The sequence below is a fragment of the Sinocyclocheilus rhinocerous genome, unplaced genomic scaffold, assembly GCF_001515625.1.
Source record: "Sinocyclocheilus rhinocerous isolate Xijiao unplaced genomic scaffold, SAMN03320098_v1.1 scaffold360, whole genome shotgun sequence".
In the NCBI taxonomy this organism is placed as follows: Eukaryota; Metazoa; Chordata; class Actinopteri; order Cypriniformes; family Cyprinidae; genus Sinocyclocheilus; species Sinocyclocheilus rhinocerous.
This window is the reverse complement of record NW_015653490.1, coordinates 544460-563404: the sequence shown is the minus strand read 5'-3', so window position 1 is coordinate 563404 and position 18945 is coordinate 544460. Positions and strand designations below refer to the sequence as shown.

The 18945-nt window shown below is 37.6% G+C and overlaps 1 protein-coding gene across 4 annotated transcripts in view; it reads left to right on the top strand.

Annotated features, from left to right (window-relative positions):
* Positions 1 to 17317, top strand: part of LOC107716425 (catenin delta-2-like) — a 316783-nt gene extending 299466 nt beyond the window's left edge. For all 4 annotated transcript variants that reach the window (XM_016522876.1, XM_016522879.1, XM_016522878.1 and 1 more), the window contains 5 exons: positions 1676 to 1760; positions 7171 to 7297; positions 14055 to 14186; positions 14845 to 14921; positions 16958 to 17317. In XM_016522876.1, the coding sequence (XP_016378362.1) occupies positions 1676 to 1760; positions 7171 to 7297; positions 14055 to 14186; positions 14845 to 14921; positions 16958 to 17218 (682 nt within the window). In that variant the 3' untranslated portion in view covers positions 17219 to 17317. The remainder of the gene's footprint in view (positions 1 to 1675; positions 1761 to 7170; positions 7298 to 14054; positions 14187 to 14844; positions 14922 to 16957) is intronic.
* Positions 17318 to 18945: the final 1628 nt, after the last annotated feature.

Below are 18945 nucleotides of genomic sequence, written 5' to 3'. Positions count from 1 at the left end.
AAGAACTGTTTTCTATTTTAATATATTCAGAAATGTAATTTGTTCCTGTGGTGGTAAAGCTGAATGTCCAGCATCTTCCCAAACATACTATTTGGCACACAACTTTTCGCTTACTCTATGGTTTCCATTTGTGAAATCTGCACTTATGCTAACTTCACAGCAAATCTGACAGACTTTGCGGCCTTACATCACCAAATAAGGGAGTTTAATTTGAGATGGGGCCTGACTCGACTGAAGATCTGAGCATGTTAAAATCCATGTTGAAAAATGAGGGGAGGGACAAATCAAACATACAGCTCCACCTCTAAGAATCCATTTTGCCATTTATGAGAGGAAATGATGAAGGATGAGCAGCATTCATTTCCTCTATTAAAGCCATGTTCACTCAAGGACGGTAAAGATTTTCCTCTAACTTCATTTCAGGTGGCAATTGTAAACTGTTCCATTGTGTCCTTTGAGCTGAAATGGATTGACTCGGCTCAGCGGAAGACAAAAGACACAGCTGTTCTATCAAATCAGCTGAAGTCAAACAATTTGTGTCATTTTTGAGAACCAAGAGATTGTTTCTTTTGTTTGTAGTGCATTGTTAATCATAACAAAAGCTGCTGTCCGTGTGAGATGTTTGCACAGAAAGCAGAGAAAGCACATTCACGGCATCAAATGCTATCTGAGCTCAGTGTACCTGGATTGGTTTCTCATTTTCCTCTGTTATATTTTGGTATTGGCATTTTGATCTTAGAGTTAGGATATTTTGTAAACATTTTACCATTAGTTTGCTAAAAAATGTGTTGTTTTAGATGCCACTGTTATATTGATGTGCTGCATATAGATCAACTGGAGAATTGGGTTTAACTCAGGCTTGTGTGTTCAGTTCATACAACACAACATCAAAAGCACACTACTTTTAAAGTCTGGGGTTGGTAAGATTTTTTCTTCTCTAATGCTCACCAGGGCTTACTTTGATCAAAATACAGTAAAAGCAGTTTAAAATAAAACAAGTTAAAACTATTTAAAAGAACTGTTTTCTATTTTAATATATTCAGAAATGTAATTTGTTCCTGTGGTGGTAAAGCTGAATGTCCAGCATCATTACTCCAGTCTTCATTGTCACATGATCCTTCAGAAATTATTCTGAAATGCTGACTTGCTGCTCAAGAAACATTTCTTATTATCAATGTTGAAAACAATTGTGCTGCTTAATATTTTTGTAAAAATTGTGATGCGTTTTTTTACAGGATTCTTTGATGAATAAAAGTAAATAAAAGTAAAATAAATTTCTGAGAAAAAATAAATCTTACTGACCCCAAACTTTTGAACGGTAGTGTAATTTTAGTTAAAGAAAGTAGTTAATTGTTTTTTCATTGCATTAGAATTTGTTTTAATAAATTGCTTTTCATTTTATTGCTATTTTTATTTTTATGTTGTTTAATAATATTCCTTTTAATAAATAAATAACATATTAAGAAAATAAACAATAATATAAATATGATTTAATATACAACCATTTTATATAATTATTAGATAAAATAATTTACTTATTGTAATAAATCTTCCAGTGATATGCTCTTAAAAAATGATCAAATTTTAACAGATAATAATGAATGCCTGTTGAAACATATGTCCATTTATTGCTGTTGACTCTACTTGTCTGTTTTCTTCTCTCTCTCACACACAGACACTCACCTAAAGTGGTAAAGGCAGCATCTCAGGTTCTCAGTAGCATGTGGCAGTACAGAGATCTCCGGAGCCTTTATAAGAAGGTAGGAGACCTGCTTCCACTCATGACAGCTGTGTCCCACTTCATTCGTCCCAACCTGAGGAATTCATTTAGCATGCTAACTGAATGAAATCGAATTAAGACATATGGAGTATTCCTATTTTAGTCGCGTTACTGAAGTCGCGTCGCATGGTGACATAATGATGTGTGCCATTAATCGACATCACATGACTGTGATGTCATCACATGAGTGCGACATCACATAACTGATCTCCCACTCCCACACCATTTTGTTTGAACTTTTAGAGACAATAGTTTAGAATCAAAACTGGAGAGCTTTGTTCCCCTCCTCCCTGACAAAGATGTGCGACCCACTATTTATTCAGCACAACACCTTGTAGCCGACTGAAAACATTAATCCGCACTGACAAGCAAAGAATGCTCTATTGAGCAGTAATGGCCAGGCTGAAGAGATATTTCCATTCAATAAGTGCTTGTTGCACTTACTATTGTGTGTATCTGTTCAGACGTCTCCCTTGCAGATTATTGAGGCAAACTTTGGCCTTGGCTAGCGCTGACTGCATTCAGAACGTATTGTATGGTCTAAACAGCATGGTGAATAGACTGATGTGAGGAGACCTTGTATGAATGTTGCCATATTTCTGTGCAACAGCAATTAAAAGCAGATTTATTTTCATTTCCAAGCCAAAATTTTTAGCTAGCATTTAGGGGCATTAAATAGACAATGTGCTCATAAAATTACATTTAATTAAGGGCAATAGGAATTAACCTATTTACATGTAGCCAGACCTCTCGTGTTGCATTCAAACACAGATAATGAGCAGCCAAAGTAGAGTTAAACATTAACAAGGTCAAACCAAACCAAAATGTTCCCAAATGAACTACTAGTAAGAGCATGAGAATGGAAATTTTGGGTTGTGACAGACCACCGTCCCAGAAGCCTCTAGGCTGCGAGAACACACCGTTCCCGTTCGCTGAGCACTCTCTGTCCTGACAGATACAACACTGAGTGGTGAGGGACGTCCTGGACCGAGCTCTATAATGTGTCGTTTCGTCCACTTGGCTCTGCAGAGCAGGCGTCAAAGAATTACAGCCCACGGAGACGGCAACGGATGCCATGCTGCCCTTTAGAGATGAGAAAAGGCCAAGAGCCAGCTGCCTGCACCGCTGAGATGAGTTTAGAAGTGTGTCTGTGGAAATAGTGGTGCCCCCTCCCCATTCTGTGTCAGAGAGCGAGCACAGCGTTGGGTGAATTCACAATGCCTGTTTGAAAATGTCTGTAATGATATGTAATTATGGATGTTTGTGAGTTTACCCCCGCTGAGCTCATCGCCATCAAATCCAATGTCGAATTACGAGCTCTAATTTCATGTGCACATACTATTAATTAACCTCTCTGTCTTTTTTAAATATTTAGAGGGTTGGACGAAAAGGTACCATGTGTAGATTATAATGAAAGAGAGTAATTAGATAGAACGCCGATTCCCATTATGCTAGCTGACTAAATATCTATAAATAATATCGAACAAAGACCACAGCGCTCACAGGTTCACAGTGGCGTTGTGTTCGCATGCCGCCTTGAGGCAGGTTATCGAACAGCTGCTTTAGCTGATGCAGATAAAGTGATGAGGTCAAGGACGTGGAGGACAGCCAGAGCTATAAATGCATCATCAGAGAGGCCGAAGTCGTTAAATCTACAGTAATACTTACAGTTCTCAGATTGGTTTGAGATATAGAGCTCTATGGATAGAGCTCCCCCATATAGGCTGGGTTTGCAAAGATTTTTAAAACCTCCCGCAACCTAACCTGTTTCCTCCATCCCAGCTGAGCCCTGGAAATGTCACCGGGGATGGTATTAAGCAAAGGGCAGCAAGAAAGAGATTGCTATTATTAACATTTGCAGAGCCACGTCTCTCATCTCATGAGTGCATAATGACAGTTGTTCCACGTGGATGTGTCTTTCTCTCCCTCCGCTGAAATGAAAGGTGTCAATTGGATGAGTCGGGCCACCTGAGGCGCGATTCTTTGTGTTTTTGGTGGTGTGATGGATGAAGCCAAGAGAGAACAGGGAACACAAGAGGGAAGGAAAGCAAAAACAAGAGGTTTGGGAAGTCAGACACCTCCCAAGGCTGTGAACAATGGCCTCGTGCCCAGGAAGCATCTGTGATCTTTTGGTTTTGATGCTTCTAGCCAGTATGGGAGGAAGTTGTGTGTTATGGAGTTTAACAGTCTTTAATAATATTCGTAGTTCTTGCGCGTTAAATATCGCATGCGATTTATCGTGCAGCCCTAATATATATATATACTGTATATAAAGCCTGAATGATTCATAAATTTATTGTTTGAGTTTGTGCATTGCATTTATGCTCTAGGGAGGTTCAGATGTACAGTAAACAGATTTTTTGCAACATTTGAAAATTGCTTTTTGAAAAGTTTTTGGCCTATAATGCATAAATATTTATAATTTTGCATAATAACATGTATTTAATTCATATAAAGTTACAGCAGTTGATCTGCTTAAACAGAAATCTTTGAAGTGCAGACGGCTTCCAGCTCCATCTACTAATAAGGTGTGTGTGTTTGTGAGAAAGCCCAGAAGCGCTTGGCTTGATTTACTCAGTATGACGTAGAGCCGGACTAAGATGAAGTAAAGTTCTTGCCTGAGAGAAGAGAGAAGTTGCTTATGCCATTGATCTTGAGCCTAAAGCCTCACACATGTTGTGCTGAGAGGTGTTACATTCAGCCTGGCAGCCTCCTGAGATGCAATTCCACAGTCATCCCTCCCCAACACTCTCCACAAGGAAGTATCAGGGAAGTCAATTGCCTCAGCGACCCAAGGGAGCCAACGCAGCAAGAGCAACGCTCCTGGCTCCATCCGCCTCTGGGAGCATAATAATGAGCGCTTGCCATTGGCTTGCTTCAGTGCACATTTCCACACCAGAAGTTATTTTTTTTCTGTCTGACTCTTAAGCAGCATTATTGAGGAATCACGGATAGGCAGGTTGCCATAAATTACTCATCTTTGCATGGTCTGCTTGGTCTTTTCAGTCTTGGTCTGAGTCAGAATCAGTCCTGTAATGGTGCTTCATGCGTTCAACTGGAATTAGCAGAATAAATTGAGGGTTTTGGGTTTAAAAGATGCACATGCATTTAACATTCACCATTTTTACACCTCAAGAGCAGTTGCCTTAGCACAAAAGTCCATCAATTTAACCAAAAAGAAAGAAAGGAGTTATGGGATGTAATGAACACAAAAAGATTATTTAATCACATTGAAACTCAGTCTTCCCTGAAAGTATTGTTTTCAAATATTGGAAACGTCTTCAAAAGAAGTATCCATCCATACTGGTATCTTCTATTGCACAGCATTTGCTCATCATCATAGAGAATAAAAGTAAAAGTTTTCATTTCTTTCTCATGTTTGAACCTGAAATTTCAAGTAACACTTAGAACAGCGTGAATAAAAGGAAATGACAAACTCCCCTACTGAAGAGGTCTTTAGTCGACAGGCGACAAGTACTGTTTTTTCCTTGTTCCGTGCCTCTCTTCACGCCCCTTGGAGCCTTCAAATACCTGTCCAATGTCATTATTTGCAACAGGCACATTAGGTGGAGAGCGGTGGTTTCTCCTGCCAGAGTTTCTGCCATGCTGGGAAAGTAGGGCAGCTTTGAACGGCACAGAGTCGGAGGGACCGACCGTTTGATCTATTCCTCACCTTTCCAACAAAAGGAATGTCACGGAGGGGCAAATGGGATGTCAAGGGTAGTGTTCTGTGTTCCTGTTAGAGGGCTTGTTCAAGTTTTCAGATGTTCTGCTTGATTCCTCATTGTACATCAGTAGCCTGTTTGCACAAATCTAGCTAAATCTTCATCTTCATTATTGAGCCATTCTGAGACCTTGTAAGATGTTAAAGTTTTGTAATAGGATGAAATTGTTTTCACACTGCTTATCTTTACTGATTTTGGTGGTTTTACGCTCGTACTGTGCTCTGCATTAATGTCTGCATGAATCAGCTGTATGAATCATTTGATCATTTATTCAGTGAGTGAATTTATTTATAATCTGATACATGCTCTTAAAGACACAATATGGAATTTTCACCACTAGAGGGCGAATATTCAAAACAAACAAAGAAACAAATGCATAGTTTGATGACTGCTTCCGCTCATTCCGGTCATGTGTATGTTGGGTAAAGCAGTGCTGTTTTATCATACTAGATACATTTGATTGTGTTGAAAGTTCTTTTATAATGCTACTCTGTGCGTTCGCTCGGCAGCTGCTATGAGACACTTGTTGAACACTGCAATAAGCTACATCGATACTAGAATATCATATTAATAAATGCTGGATGGCTTGCTAAATGGCATGCAATTGATTTTAAAATATATTGTATGATGCTTTATTACTGTTACTACAAATAAAACTGTATCTAATTATGCAATGTTAGCCACTTGACAAAATAGTCTTTTCTCTGAGGCATGGTAAAAGCATGGTACTCGCAGTAAATCAAGAAAACGAGATTCAATCAATAAAGGTGCATTCACGCCATGTCGAGATACCAACTTGTAAAAAGCATTTGCGTCCTCGTAGAACTCGTAATTACAATTTGTAAACTGGAAATTTTCTAAGAGCTACCACTGTACCACCTGACCGCCTCAGATTCATTTAGGTGTTATGTTTAGGTGTTGATAGTGTTGCCATAGAAATGCATAATTCCGAGTGCAACTACTTGAACATCTCCGATTAGAATGTCACGTGCTGTCATCTCGAAATTATCGTAATTACGACATGGTGTGAACACAGCATAAGACTATACAGCGTGAGCTATATAACAGAGATTTCTCTGGATTTAAACATTCTTGGAAACATTTGGGTATAATGTAAGTACACAAGTCAACAAAATATATAACACAGTTTTAGTGGTTTTTGGATATTTTAATCAAAACAGTCTTACATATTGTGCCTTTAATATCTTATACAGGCAACTTAATCCACTTAGAGAGTGTATTCCAGCCTTTAGTTGCTCTTTTTTAATAATGCAGTATATGACTGTCTGCTCTCAGCACACTCGGCAGACCCGTTGATTGATGTTCGCAAAGACGTGTCATAGAGCCAGTGGCCAATGGCTTTAGTTTATCTCCTCCATCAGCCTTTCAGGTTGCTTCAATCACACATCAAACAGGCTTTCTCCACAGCCACTGACTCCAGATCATTCGTCCATTGATTTCTATACCTCCATCTGCCCATTGATTTTTGTAATGACTCCACACTAGGAGGCCTTAAACTAAACTGACAGGATAACAGTGGGCTAATGTAGCGTACATTGATACTAAAAAAAGGATGTTGTGTTGTGCACCCTCATCTAATAAACAAAACAAATTGATGTATGCATTATTGTAGACTTTTCTCTGTTTCTTTCTTTATTTTTCTAGGATGGCTACTCACAGTATCACTTTGTTGGCTCGGCCTCAACAATAGAGAGAGACAGACAGAGACCGTACTCATCCTCACGCACTCCGTCAGTATCTCCAGTCCGGACGTCCCCTAATAACCGATCAGGTGAGTATACGTATTTATCTTTCTCAACAATGACAACATATACATTTTACATCTGCAGTGCTGAAATATTGAGTTGCTGTCCATGGTCCTGAAATCCCAGCTCTACAGTCTGGATTTAAAACAATTACAAACAGCAGGTTGATTCTCTTTTTAACCCTGATAGAATCCTATTAAACTGATGGGGATTTCTCAGTGCATCCTGGGACTCAGGGTTAATGGTCCACACTACTATTGGGGTTAGTGGATTCATGGCCGGCTGGTTGTGGCTCTAATACCTTTTCCGGTGGACTTAGCATCTCGCTGAAGCAGAAAAGTACTTTTCCCAGATTCAGAATTTGAGAGGGCCGTTGGTGGAGGAGGCTGAGCAGCAGAAGAGGGAATTTTAGGATTAATGGGTCTTTAAATGGCTGGAAGGCGAACAGAGTGATGAAATTAAGTTCTTTCTTCCTTTAATGCAAAATTTAAGTGATACGTTAAATTTTGTATAGAATTCCTTCCCAGGCCATTTCATCTATGATGAATATATAGCCAGTGTTATCCTGCAGTTTTAATGTTTTTTTTTTTTTATAATATAATTATGTATATTGAGTAAAATATAAGTATATATTAAATTTTTTACTGTATTTTATATTTTATGATAAAAATATATAATAATAATATTATTCCCAAAAAACAGAACCAGTCAGTAACAATATTGATTTCAACAAACCTTAACTACAGAAAATAGTGATTGGTTTGATTTTAACATGACTGAAAATAAAATTTTGGGGTTAAGTTAATCGGATGTTAATTCATGGATTCAGTGAAGGATTCATTAGGCCGATTTTGTCAGGGTGATTCATTAAAAGATTTGGGTCATAAGTGTCATTTCGTTCATTAATCGGATTAAACTAAACACATTGTTTGTTTTTACACACAGAAAGGAAGGTTTTAATAATGCAGTATATGATATCTTTGCATTTATTTTAAGCTGCAAGCTCACGTCTCATGTAAAATGTAATTTAGTTTGCCATGACACTGTAGATTCAGTTGACTAGCAGTAGGAAATATGGCATAGAGCAGTGCTTACATGATTCAACATGATCTCTGAAGATTTTTTAAAATAAATTGATTCATTGTCTGCTTGTTTTTCTCAGTTGAATCTCTGAGGTTTCCAGTCATCCACTGGCTTGCAGCTGGTTTCATGCTGTTCTGTCTGCAGGCTTTTCCTCTATGGTCTGAGCTCCAGTGTGTGTCATGAAAACAGTGAACGGTAGATTTTTGCAAGAGATCAAAGCACTCAAAGTTAGATGGAGAGAAGGAAGGTAGGGGAAAGAGAGACACTGGTGTGTCTAAGGTCTTGTAGGCGTACCGGAGAGTAGCTGTGCTCTTTGGTTCAGAGCATCAGAATGTGACAGCAGGGTCTCGCCTGTGCTGCTACTCAATTAACATTTCCTAAGATACATTTGAGCTCAAAGCCAAAACAATACAGCAAAATTGGCAGTACTATGTAATTCATTCACTTCACAACTCTGCAATTATTTCTAATACCATGACCTTGCCATTTTGTTGCAGCATTAGAGACATGTATTCACTGTGTGGAAAGATATTTATTTGTATACTCATTATTACCAAGTTCTGGCAACTTTTCTGAAACCGCTTTTGGAAAAAAATGAACAAACAAGCAGAGCACGAGAGTTTAATGCATTTTTTTTTATTTCAATAAAAGCCTTTACCAATATAAATGGTCTTTGTGGGTGTATTCGCCCACCAATAAAGTGGCAATATTTTTAATGAATATTATTTTGTGCAACACTGTAGTATCAAATTTAAGGTAATACATTTATTTTGTTTAGTATTTAAATTTTCAAAAATTTAAGAATTAAAATTTTAAAAAAAAATTTTGCAATTGTTTCAGGTTGTTTAATTTGCCATTGCTAAGAGCTACTCAAATTTGAAAAAGCAGGATTTTTTTCATTCTATTATTTTTTATTTTTTTGGCAAGTAGACAAAATCATATCATGATTTGATATGATATGAAATTGTATATGATATATTTTGCTATAAATCAACTTTAGGTTTTTATTTAGTTTTTTTTGTTTTTGTTTTTTTATTTTTATTTTTAATGATTCACTAAATAAAATATTTTACAAATGAAAGGTACCTATTTTCTTGATTTATTCTCTTTTCATTGGAATTTTATGGACTCATACCAACACATAAGATTATTCATAACAAATGCATAAATCTGGCTGAAGTGCAAAAACAGCTTCACTCAGTGTAACACATCAAAACTGTAATAGATTATAAATATGATTGGATGAGCCACATTTGACATCATTGTAAAATTAGCTGATATAACCTGAAGCACCTGCATGAAGTCTAATTCTGTATTAATGCACTCAGCAGCAACGTTGCTTGGCAACCGTAAACGTATAGTTAGAGCAGATACCAGCAGAGCGTCGTGACACATCAAAAGTGAATCACTCCCATTATAATCAACAGATACACTGGAAGCATTCATCTTTGAATTTGCACTATAAAAGCATTCATCACACAGTTTACAGAGTAGATTATGGTTTTGTGTTTGGTGCATTTATGAATATATTTATGTAAAATAATAAAGTAGATACATTCAACTAAAAAAGCTGTGCAAAATGATGTCGTATTTTTTACTTTATGCCTTACAGTGTAAATCTTTTCATTTAAAAATGATAGACAGAAGACCACTGATTTTTTCATCATCATTTTATTACTATCAGCAGACCTCACATTAAAATTACACAGAGATCAATGTTTCTGAGGCAGTTGCTCAGTTAAGTTGGAGCTCTGCCTGGTCAGTACATCCACATCAATTATTTTGGCATGAACTTCAATCCAGAGTTGACACGTTTTTGCTCACCTTTTTGCTCACTTTATTTTCACATAATTTTCACATAATTTATTCATGAAGCACAGAGGTGATGCTACTAATGCCACCAAACAAGGCCTTCAGATATACTTTTATGGGATGCCAGACACTAAGAACACAAACAGCCATGATGTGGAGTCGCCAGCTATTACTGTATTACTGAGACACATTGAGGGCAGCAATTTAGAGCTCTTTGTTAATTTTAATAAAGTACAATTGAGTTCATTACTGGTATTTAAAGGAATAGTTCACCCAAAAATGAACATTTTCTCACCCTTTGACCATGCACGATGTAATTGAGTTTGTTTATTTATAAGAACAGATTTGGAGAAATTTAGCATTACATCACTTGCTTACCAGTGTATCCTCTGCATTGAATGGGTGCCGTCAGAATGGGAGTCAAAACAGCTGATAAAAACGTCAGAAATCTACAAGTAATCCACACAACTCCAGTCCATCGGTTAACATCCGGCTATGAAGCAAAAAGCTGTGTTTTTTAAGAAACAAATCCATCAAGGCATTTTAACTTTAAACCATCAATTCTAGTAAAAAAAAAACACCAGTCCATAATCAATAATAATGCTTCCTCTAGTGAAAAAGTCCATCCCGTTGTTCTCTCACATCAAAATCACACAGACATATTTGATTAGCACTGTCTGGGACTGTTTTTGTTTGATCTGCACATATTTCTCTCCTGATTCAGACAAGTTGACAATATTATGGATAAGAGGACTCGTATTTTAGCCGATGCAATGGTTTGAAGTCCTAATGATTTATTTAATGATTGATTTGTTTCTTACTGTACAAACATGCAGCTTTTCATATTACAGGGCATTATTTGATGGATTGGAGTCATGTGGATTACTTGTGGGTTATTGTGATGTTTTTATCAGTTGTTTGGACTCTCAGCAATCTGTAGATCACTTCAAATACAATCTATGATGTGGCTGAGATTGAACTGTTTACCCTGACTAAAAGAGCTTTTTATTGTCACAATTTATCATTTTTGAGAAAGAAGGGAAAGTTGGCCTTCACAGTTTTTTTGTTTTGTTTTTATAGACATACAGATTGCTAATTTCCTGTTGTAACCTATATAACATAATTGTTCAAGTTGACTAACATTTAACTTCAACAACAAATTAATGTCATCAGGTTTCATAGGAATTTAATTTGCAAGGAATTTATTGACAATAATGGTCCAATCCAAACTGTTGTGTGTATTAGCTGGTATATCAGGACATATTTCTCAGAATCAAGTCCATTCAGTGCTGTAGGCAAGGAGATATACGCAAGTTTAGCAATAATCAGTTGTTCCTCTCCTAATGCCTGTGGAGCTCAGACACAAAAGCCCTCTCGCCAAATTTGGCTAAATCACGAAGATCTGCTGTGCAGCACGTATCTTCACAATATAAATTTTTCTTACATGTACATCGAAAAATATTGTTTTCATTTTCTACCATTAAGGTCATCAACTGTTCAGTAGATTTGCAGCTTTACCTGAAGACAATCGAATCAGAAAGCACTGTACACTGTGTTAAATGCATCAGTAGTGATTTTCTGCAAAACTGCTTTGTGTGTTTCTGAAAATCTGTATTCGTGAGGTTTATGGAAACATGACAGGAGCCTTTGAGAGTCTCATCGCTTGTTGACTCCGTAACCGCTGGAGCTCCTCAATATTTAAGACCGATAATCAGTTATGTGCATATTTTTGCAAAATAATGCATTGAGGAGCAATGATTAGATTAGGAGTCATATCAAGGCAGTTTAGAGGAGGGTAAAGCACTTGCGGTTATAATCTGATTATGGGTTTGAAATAATTAGCATGCTAATGTTTCTCTTGGCCATTGTGGGAAGAGTGGTGCTTAAAGCTATTATGTGATTTATTGGAGTGTGTGTATAAAAGAGCGTGTGTATATGAGCCGGTTTATGTTTCATGGTCAGGGCTAATCAGTAATAGGTGTGTGTGCGTGTGTGTGTGTGTATGTGGGTGTGTCTAAATCCTTCTATGCTGGCCAGAGAGGTCTTCCGTGCCCGTGAGCCCTCGGGTAGCTGTGTGCTTTGGAGATAGTGCTGCTGCCCACTATCCAGGGATCCAGGCTCTATCAGACCGGGCTGTAGGAGGGCCGGAGGGGGAGTGGCGCTGATCCAGTTAGAGCATTGAGGCTGGAAGAGATTTTTAAGCACAGAGGGAAGACTCTTTCCTGATCTCTGTGACATTCATACAGCTGTTTTGAAGTGGCTAGGACAAAACACAGAGCTCATGGACAGAGAGAGAAATCAGGCCAAACAGCCCAATTATACATCAAGTGATACAGTTTAGATCAGGGGTGCTCAATCCTGTTCCTGGAGATCTACCTTCCTGCAAAATTTAACTCCAACCCAGATCAATCACAACCAGCTAATTAAGATATTCAGGAGCACTTGATAATTACAGACAGGTCTGTACCAGATCAGGGTTGGAACTGAATTCTGCATGTAGGTAGATCTCCAGGACCAGGATTGGACACCCCTGGTTTAAATAATACAATAAATCTGCTCTGATAATAATTCTGTATGAAGAAATGTATGAACGTATGTATGAAGGAGTTGTGCTGTATTTGATTTAACTGAATTAACACAATGACCAATGAGATTTCACAGGGGGTGGAGCTACCCACCTTGCAACCACTCAGAACATTCTAACAACTGACTAGCAACACAACCAATCAGAATGCTCTATAGAATGTATAGACCTTACGTGCCGAACAAACAAGTGTGCAGCCATCATTCGAATTTTGTGTTTGAACTTCGGTTTTTGCGGTAGTTCTGTATATTTCTATGGCATCGCTGTTGAAGAGTAATTGGCTGGTGAAGGGGATTTACTTAGTGTAAAGTCAATTAAAGTTATCATGAACATTGTAATGTTTGAAGCGGATGTCAAAACAAATGTCAGTAGACCGGGAAGATTTAAAAACAAGTTCATTCATAAATCTGTTCAGATCTTACCTTCATGCTGTGGAAATACAAACCAGAAGACAATGAGCGCAGTGCTGAAAAGGGACAGACAGGGCTACATAAGGTCTATAGCAACTTTCTAACAATAACACAGAACACTGCAGAGCAACACCATAGCCAGTGCTGGGTAGATTACTTACAAATTGTATTCTGTTACTGATTACAAATTATATGTTGAAATTGTAGTCAGTAATGTAATCAAGATTACTAATTTTAGGTAATATATTCTGAATGCTTTTGGATTAATTTTAGATTACTTTTGACATAACTTGTTTATAGATTTAAATGTTAAATCCAGATTACATGTAAGCAGTTACTACTCTTCACTGACCATAGCAACAACCCATAACCCCTAATATTTTCTCTGGTCTAATTACTTCCATAGAAGTGGCGTTTGTCATATGGAAACTTCACTCTTTTCTGTCATAACTTGACTTTTTTTTCAAAAGATGGCACTTCAAGGACAAATATGGTACCTTTTGTGTGATTTCCTGTTTATTTGACTTGGGGGAGGCTTTGTAGATTGGAGCTGGCTGGTACAGGACCTGTTGGAAACATCCTTCATGCTGTCATGCTAAACAGCACTAATGATGAATAATGATGCACATCTCTGCATGTCCAGCCTCGTACAGGCAGGAAATGATGAACAAAGACAGTAAGAAGCAGTGAGAGAAATTTGGACAAAATAAACAGAAACTGAAAAAAACAGTCAAAGTCAAGTCAAAGTTGGTAATACCGACATTAAGACAGGCAGACAGAACAATATCTAAATAAAAAAAGAAAGAAAATAGTAAAAACTGCAAAGTGTGAAATCAGGCCGGTGTGTACCCAGATGCTCAGTAAGAAGGGTTTGTGTGATGATTTGAATTGCAGCCAGCGCCCCCGCCTCACCCAGAGAGATGATCAGCCTCAAGGACAGGAAGAACGACTACGGCTCCACTGGAACCAACGCCAGTTACCATGGAAACAAAGGAGAGCTCACTTCCAGAAAAGACACAATGGCAGGTAGGTCTAACTTCAGGAGGAAGAGGAAGAAGATCAGAGTTTTATTCAAAGTACTTAACAGCAAGAAAACTAGATGTCCACTTATAGAACTGTGAGATCCACTGTTTTCTGAGCTTTTTATGTTAAATAACTTTTGAATGGACAAAAAAAAAAACATTCTCTTGACAAAGTATGAACACCATTCACGAAAACATCCATGGTGAATTATTTTTTCAGCTGCAGAATGTAAAGTTTTACACAAGAGAATGTGAAGTTAAATATGTACAATAATTTTGCTTAAATTCTAAGATCTGTTATTAATTCAGTGTATTGTGTATAAAAATGTGTCAGAAAAAATATACAAATCAAGATTTGTTAGATATTGTAATGTTGTATTTTAATATATGTGAGGAAAAAAATAATACTGTCTGGGTTTGAACTCTTGGCCAGCCACACATAAGTGTTAAAGGGCAAAATCTGTTAATGGTCCATCAAGCCTTATCCCAGAGTTCAGAGTTCCTAGCTTCAGCCCTGCCAGAGTATCTTATAAAGGATGGATTTGTTTCACTGTCAATAAGTACAATTTCCAGAATTTTTCATAGTTGTTAAATGCCTGATTTATAAAAAAAAAAAAAAAAAACATTCTCTGCACATTCACACTCTCGCTTTCATCCCGCAGTTCAAACCTCCTGTGGAACATCCACATTGTTCCGGAACTCGTACGAGACTTCAAGTGACGAGATCAAACACAGCCAGGTGAGCAAAGAATCAGCCTGAGATGACTCAAATAACCAGGGTCAAACAGGGACTGCAGTTCCAAGACTGCATGTGAAATGTGTCTCTGATTGTGGAAAAACGTCCTAAAATCAGACACCATTTACGTTTACTACAACTGTTATGCGGCTATGTTAGGATAAGTCATTAGCGCTTGTTTTCAACACAAGGCAGCTGTCTTATCTGCCAATCCAGAAATGTCTTGGCAAACAAAAGGCTGAAGATCTATTCATTCTTGCATAGACCTCTCCGATGCTGTTTATTTGACTTTGTGAGCCGTCATGCTATGCTAATGAATTGCAACTATATGCTTCCAAGTATTTTTTTTTTTGGCACTTTGGCCATATAGAAGATATATTACTTCTACTTGACAAGGTTTTTCATGGTAAATTTTTAGATTTCATATGGATTAAGTTTGCCAGATGTCCCTGGCACACTTCTGCACCACACCGTATGTTGAGTCAGTCGACAGAAATGCTCTCCCAGACGAGCAGCTGCGATGAGGCTGGGTACTGATAAGCCTGGCTTCCACATGGATCTTTCCTTTCTGTAGCTGGAGAGCATTCAGCTCTGAATCTTTTTCAATTAGTAACATCTCATTTTCTGCTTCAAATCAGAATCAAAAGCAGCTCTGAATGGACAGAATAATGTGAATTTAAAGGGTTAGATCACTCAAAAATTAAGTTTGTGATCATTTACTCACCTCCTGTTGTTCCAAACTTGCATGGCTTGCTTCCATGGAGCACAAAAGGAGATGTTAGGCAGAATGTTATTATATTATCTCATTTGTATGTCTGCATATGAAAAAGATTCCGTTTTTGTTTTCATAAAGTATTAAATGGGTCATGAAATGCAGTTTCAGAATTTTGTATTATGTTTCTCGAGGTTAGTTAATGAAGTTTACAACGTTTTTGCACCTAAAAATAATCCGATATTTGTAAAAATTATCATTTTCCATCCTCATTTTCACTCTTTGTAAAAAACACTCAATTTTAAGGGGCGTTACCTCTTGCAGAAACAGAAGTAAATGCCCACTGCTGCGATTGGCTAACTTCACTGCACCATATCCATAATAAAAATAATCTGGCGGGGGGTCAGAATTCAGCACAACACCAGCAGCATATTTAGAATAATTCACAAAACAGTCCGTTGTGAAATGTGAAGAACAAACAAAAACTTTATCTCTCAGTCTCTCAGGCATGTCATTCAAAATAAACTGAAGTCATGCATTTCTAATGCTCAGATCTTTAGGTGGCTATGCAAGGTTTTTGAAGGTGCAGTTTTCATTACATCCACTAACAAAACAACGTCTGAGATTGAGTCTTACTCGACATCTCTATCCAACAGCAGTATCGCTTTTGTGATTGATGGACAGACATGAGTTGTTCAGAACACTTCTCCTCAGATTACGTACGACGATGATGCATATTAAAGGGTGTATCGAGGAGAACTGCATCACGATTTTCCCAATTTCAAATCTGAGCATTTCAGAAGGGTAGAAAAGAATGTCATATTTTAAACTGGCGAGTTCGATTTGAATTTTGAAACTTGAAATATCTTGATTCTCCATTTCATAACACCTTTAGGTTTTCTTTGCAAAGACATTTTGCTATAACAGCTGGAAATTATAGAGTATTAAAGTATTTTAAAAACTCAAAAAAGCAGTAAATTCATAAAGACATACATGGCCAAACATTACTGATTGATTTGTCATTTTCAACTCATTTTTACTGATGTTACCAAAACGAAGTCATTCTTGTAATTTCAACAAAAACTCGAAAGATAATTTTACCTAGCTGAGTTTAAAAAGTTTATAAAAATGTATGTACATTAGCAAAAAAATGTATGATATAGCACTGGGCCATCCTTTGTTGAGCCTTGTATGATATAAAAGCACATCCGCTCCAAATCACTGTGTTTGGAAGCACAACAGCTACCTTTTCCTCCCAAATTTGAGATAAGAGACTCTATACGCTTCTGTTAATCAACTTCACTCACAAATCCTTCTTTCACCTCAGGTCCCAGTGCCGCCCGCACCACAGGAGCCCCCGCGCAAGGACTACGAGGCATACCCCATCTATCAAAACACCACTAGGAACTTTGAGGAGCCATTTTTTGAGGATCAGGTCCATCGTCCCCCTCCCGCCACCGATCTGAATATGCACCTGGGACTCAAGTCCACCAGAAATTATGTGGACTTCTACTCTGCCGCACGGCCCTATAGCGAACTCAACTACGAAACGAGTCACTACCCCGCATCCCCCGACTCTTGGGTTTAGGACTTTGAGCACATAGAGGCCAGGAAACTGCATGTGCATGCATATCACAAAACCTTTTTCAGAGAGTTTTGTTAGTCTAAGCTGGTTCCATGGCGAATATGAGCGGAGATGAGCAAAAAATAAATAAAAAAGAAAGCGAGAGAGAAAAGAAGGCCTTGACAGAGAGAGAAAGAATGCGTGTGAGATGAGAGAGAGCACATGCTTTAAAGAGAAGCGAAAGCTTAACCTTTGGAGTAGAAAGTGTGTTATGTATTGAAAGGTATTTGAAAAGTGTAGTGGCAAAAAAAATAAATATAGCAGAGGAAGGTGAGGTATGTAAGCACAAGAAAATTAAGTTTGTAAAATGAGCTACGGGAACAGCTTTTCACCATTTTCAAAACGTTCTTTTCATTCATTTGAAGTCACGGTGGATCAAAAGCTTTTTCTTTACACATTTTTCCCCTCTATTTTTTTTTTATTTGATGTAAAGTATTTGGAGTACATTAAAGAAATGCATTAGACAAGTGCATTGTGTAAATTACACAGACCACTCAGTTCTTCCCATGGCTTTGGGTATTTGTTTTACAGTACAAGAAAAAGACAAAAAAAAAAAAATCCTCGGGAGAGATGTGTTAACCTTCAGTGTCCATTCCCCAAAATTACGTTCGAAGAGCAAGGATGTAAATGCCAGTATTGCTCATTCTGAAAATGTGAATATGTCTGTGGCAACTAAAACAAAAACAGATGTAGACCACAGCACCATTCCACTCTCCTCATCGATGAAGTGCTTTCTCACTGCCTACAAAAATAGATGTAGATTTTTTACATAGATTCTTTTTTCAATTTCACTTTTTTCTTTCTTGGTGACTCAGTGTGGAATAAAAATAAATGCGGCTATTTATCATCCATATTTGCAGGAGAACTGTCTGTTTTAGACCTTGATCTCAGTTTTCTGTGCTAACTGACTGTGCCAAATTTTAAAATCTCTTCAATCAGCACTGGGGACATTTTTGAGTTTTTCAGTTACTGCTTCGATTTGTATCTGCGTTTTTTTTCTCTCGTTTTTTTCATAAGTGTGTTTTACTGGAATTAAGCGACATCTAGAAAACACTGGAATACTACCAGGAGGGCAAAACTTAACTTTGCAAGCTTAATTCCCTCCAAAGATGTACAAAAAAAACCGTCTCTCAATGTTAGTTGAGTGTTTGCTGTACGTTCGTTCCACTCTCCTCTCCTCGTCGATCAAGTGCTTTCTCACTGCCTACAAAAATAGATGTAGATTTTTGACAGATTCTTTTTTCAATTTCACTTTTTTCTTTCTTGGTGACTCAGTGTGGAATAAAAATAAATGCGGCTATTTATCATCCATATTTGCAGGAGAACTGTCTGTTTTAGACCTTGATCTCAGTTTTCTGTGCTAACTGACTGTGCCAAATTTTAAAATCTCTTCAATCAGCACTGGGGACATTTTTGAGTTTTTCAGTTACTGCTTCGATTTGTATCTGCGTTTTTTTTCTCTCGTTTTTTTCATAAGTGTGTTTTACTGGAATTAAGCGACATCTAGAAAACACTGGAATACTACCAGGAGGGCAAAACTTAACTTTGCAAGCTTAATTCCCTCCAAAGATGTACAAAAAAAACCGTCTCTCAATGTTAGTTGAGTGTTTGCTGTACGTTGATCAGTGTTTGCTATGAGAGGCTTTGTTTCTGACAGGTGGCTTCTTCTGTTTGACTTGACCAGAGATGAT